Here is a 3170-nt window from a genome sequence, read left to right as displayed (position 1 = left end):
ATAATATTTAAATTGAATGTAGTTAATCCTCAAAAGAATTAAGTCTAGTTTTGAATTTTCTTACTTGATTTTTTTACATTGGTGAAATTTCTTTTTTCTGAACAAGTCTCCTCAGCATTCAGCACGTACAGATAAATTTCGATGGGTTGAACGCAGCCATTCAGAGATCTGTTTGGTAACTCAAATTATCTGAATTTTCTGTCAAGTACCAGTGTTTGGGAAACTTGGCAAAACTTCATTTCACCAAACAGCAAACACATTTTACTACACTTGTCAGTTGTCACTTTTTCTGAAAACACGTGCGCCGCTTGTACTACAGGAACTTTATTGCTTACAAGGATTCAGCTCTCATTAAAAGAAATAAAATCAAAATGTTAAAAGATAAGAAATCAAAACTAGCTGTTAAGCAAAAACCCAATAAGGCTGTAAAGAAAGTCGCCGAAGAGAATCCAAAGCAAAAAAAACAGCAATTAGAGAAGTTAAAGAAAGCTGTTGCAGCAGGAGCAGTTGGGGCCAAGACAGGCGGCAAGAAATCCAATGGTAAGAACAAGGCTCCAAAGATTATTGAAGTTGAACCTGAAAGTGAAGACGAGGAAGAAGCCGTGGAAACAGTAGGAGAAGGTAAATATTTCGAGTAGCACTTGGTTTTCCAGTAGATCTTAAATTTGTTTCTATTTTGCCACAGAAAGTGACGACGAGCAAATGGAAAGTGAAGCCGAAGAAGCAGGAAGTGACCAAGAAGAAGATGCAGAAAGTGACGAAGAACAAGACGACGATGAAGAAGCTGAAAGTGACGACCAAGACGCTGATGAAGACGCAGAAAGTGACACCGCTACAGAAAAGGGTGAAAAAGTTAAAAGTAAGTCTCTATCTTTTCTACCATGAGTTCTTGTTTTTTAATAATATCTGTTTACCTCCTTACCAGAACCATTTGCTACACAAACAGTCTTCATTAGTAAAGTACCCTTATTCACCGAACGGATTGATATTGTTAAATTATTCGCCCCCTATTCAAAAGTCCATTCAATTTTGTTCAATAATAAAAGAGGGTTCTACTGCACAAACGGAGTCACCAACATATTCACCAGCGCCTACGTGGTTCTAGATAGTCCTGAAGCTGTTGAAAAGGTTCTGGCTATACCCGAACCTACCATAAATGGCAAGAAAATATTTTTGCATAAGCATCGCGAAAGAGCTGCTCCCCAAGCGAAAACAGATGCCAAAAACACAGTCTTCGTTTCAGATTTGACACCAAGTAAGTCTATAAAAATAACGATTCTTTTAACTTTCTAACTAACCGAACTTTTTCAGAAATAAATAAATTCCTCTTAAGACAGCATTTCGAAGGCTGTGGCAAAATAGAATTTGTCAATTTTATAAAAGGTGTCGAAGGTAAGGCTGTTGTGTGCTTCAAAGACCCAAAATCAGTTAGCTCAGCCATGAAACTCGATGGTGGCTCACTTGATGGACAGAAAATCCAAGTCTTAACATACGCTCCAAAACCTAAAAAACGTGGTATCAATAAGAATAAGCCAGGATTAAGAGGAGTTCAGCCAAACTCGAAAGTAATAAAGAAGGTATGATTGTTTTTTAATTATAATTGGATCGTAAAATAAATTCTTTATTTTTATGTGGAATTTCAGCAGACGCCGAAGAAGAAGCTAAATAAAAAACCCACAGAGAGCAAATAGGCAAGGTGCAAATTTTTAGTTTTGACTTCTTAAAAAAAAAAGTTTAGTATGTAACTTTATAAAAATAAAATTTTATGAAATAACGGATTTTTATTGTGTTCTGATTCTGTAACTATTTTTGAATATATAAGGCCACTTAAGTGGGAAATATTGGGCCTGGTAACGCATATCACATTCGTGAAGTGCGGCTAACATCCGAATCTGTACTTGACAGTGCTGTCAAAAATTGTGGTTAAACTTAAAGAAATAAATATTCCCGGGAGTATGGGTATTACGTTTGAATTGAATGAGAAGGGAATTCGAGTGGATATTTCATTATTTATGAAAATAGCAATCATTTAACGGTAGAAATGAAACTTACGGCGGCGGTGTTCAAGACAAACGGTCGTCTATCATTTTTATTGCTCTCTTTTCTAGTCTTCCTTCCTGAATATAAAAATTGTACTTAGTATCGGTCAAATAAAGGCTTTATAGATTATAGCCAGATAAAAACAGGACTTGAATTGTTTGAGAAAAAAGAATTGATAAGAACACAAAATTCTTTCTTCCCTTTACTACCAAAATGGTAGAGAGCTCCGCACCGAAACAAGTAAGAGTTTTAATAATTCTTAGGCTTTTGTATACGATCTATTCGCTTTTACTGAAACATGGGAACTTTTGATCAAGAATTCTTAATCGGCGAGAAAAACCGTCATGTGGGTAAAGCAAAATCAGATGGTGGGTGAGTCTTAATCATGCTTATTTTGAGATTCGAACGAAACGTTGATTCGAGTGACTAGATTTATTCGTTCGAATGAATTTTGTTTATTTTGAGATTCGAATGAAAAATATTCATTGCAGAAAATCAACAGTATTTTGGAGATCAGCTGTTCTAAATGATTTGACATTTTGATTTGATTTAATGTGACCACACTAAATTTTTATTTTCGAAGAGTCTTATTTTTAATTCAGAGTTTGTCACACATTAACAGTTTCTGGATTGAAAAATGAAGTAAAGTTAATAAAGTGGTAAAGAAAAACATTCAAGACATGAAATTAAACATTTTTTCAACTAACGTACCCATTTTGGTTTGAATTTTCATGTTGTGTTTATACCGTTTAATATGTTATGTATATTCGTCACACGTGGTCACACTTTCAATTGAAATGAAAACAATCAAAGTTTATAAACTTCAAATCGATGTAGATTTTCTTATTTTGGAGAAAGTAAACAATGGCAATAGTTTTGTTTCTTAATTCTGGCGAAGAACGAGAACATGTTCTTAGAAGAAGGATTATGGACGCATCAAATCCGTTTGAGTTTGACGATTTAAAGTAAGTACCTATAAACGGGCATTTAAATATGCATGATAAGCTTTTCATCGAAATACAGGGGAAACTTCTTTGTCCGTACCGTAGCACCTTTAGATGTAGGCCCATGGCTATTGAGCTCCACGGCAGCATTTCTCCAAAACCGGTCAAAATCTATACGGTTTACAG

General features: G+C 35.0%; 1 protein-coding gene across 2 annotated transcripts; it reads left to right on the top strand.

The window, feature by feature from the left end:
- Positions 1-262: 262 nt before the first annotated feature.
- Positions 263-1778, top strand: LOC129938890 (nucleolin-like). Of its 2 annotated transcripts, none has more exons than XM_056046709.1 (5): positions 263-621; positions 686-859; positions 926-1255; positions 1312-1577; positions 1647-1778. In XM_056046709.1, the coding sequence occupies exons 1-5, from the start codon at positions 372-374 to the stop codon at positions 1689-1691; spliced, it is 1065 nt and encodes a 354-aa protein (XP_055902684.1). In that variant the 5' UTR covers positions 263-371; the 3' UTR covers positions 1692-1778. The 2 variants fall into 2 exon arrangements, with proteins under 2 accessions (XP_055902684.1, XP_055902683.1); XM_056046708.1 differs by having other exon boundaries at positions 1644-1778.
- Positions 1779-3170: the final 1392 nt, after the last annotated feature.

The sequence above is a fragment of the Eupeodes corollae genome, chromosome 1 (genome assembly GCF_945859685.1).
Source record: "Eupeodes corollae chromosome 1, idEupCoro1.1, whole genome shotgun sequence".
In the NCBI taxonomy this organism is placed as follows: domain Eukaryota; kingdom Metazoa; phylum Arthropoda; class Insecta; order Diptera; family Syrphidae; genus Eupeodes; species Eupeodes corollae.
The sequence above is the reverse complement of the archived record's forward strand: the minus strand, read 5'-3'. Positions and strand labels throughout refer to the sequence as shown.

Coding starts and splice junctions, on each gene's coding strand:
- LOC129938890 (XM_056046708.1), top strand. CDS start 372: ATGTTAAAAGATAAGAAATCAAAACTAGCTGTTAAGCAAAAACCCAAT. Junction 860..925: donor AAAGGGTGAAAAAGTTAAAA/GTAAGTCTCTAT, acceptor CCTCCTTACCAG/AACCATTTGCTACACAAACA. Junction 1,578..1,643: donor ACTCGAAAGTAATAAAGAAG/GTATGATTGTTT, acceptor GTGGAATTTCAG/CAGACGCCGAAGAAGAAGCT.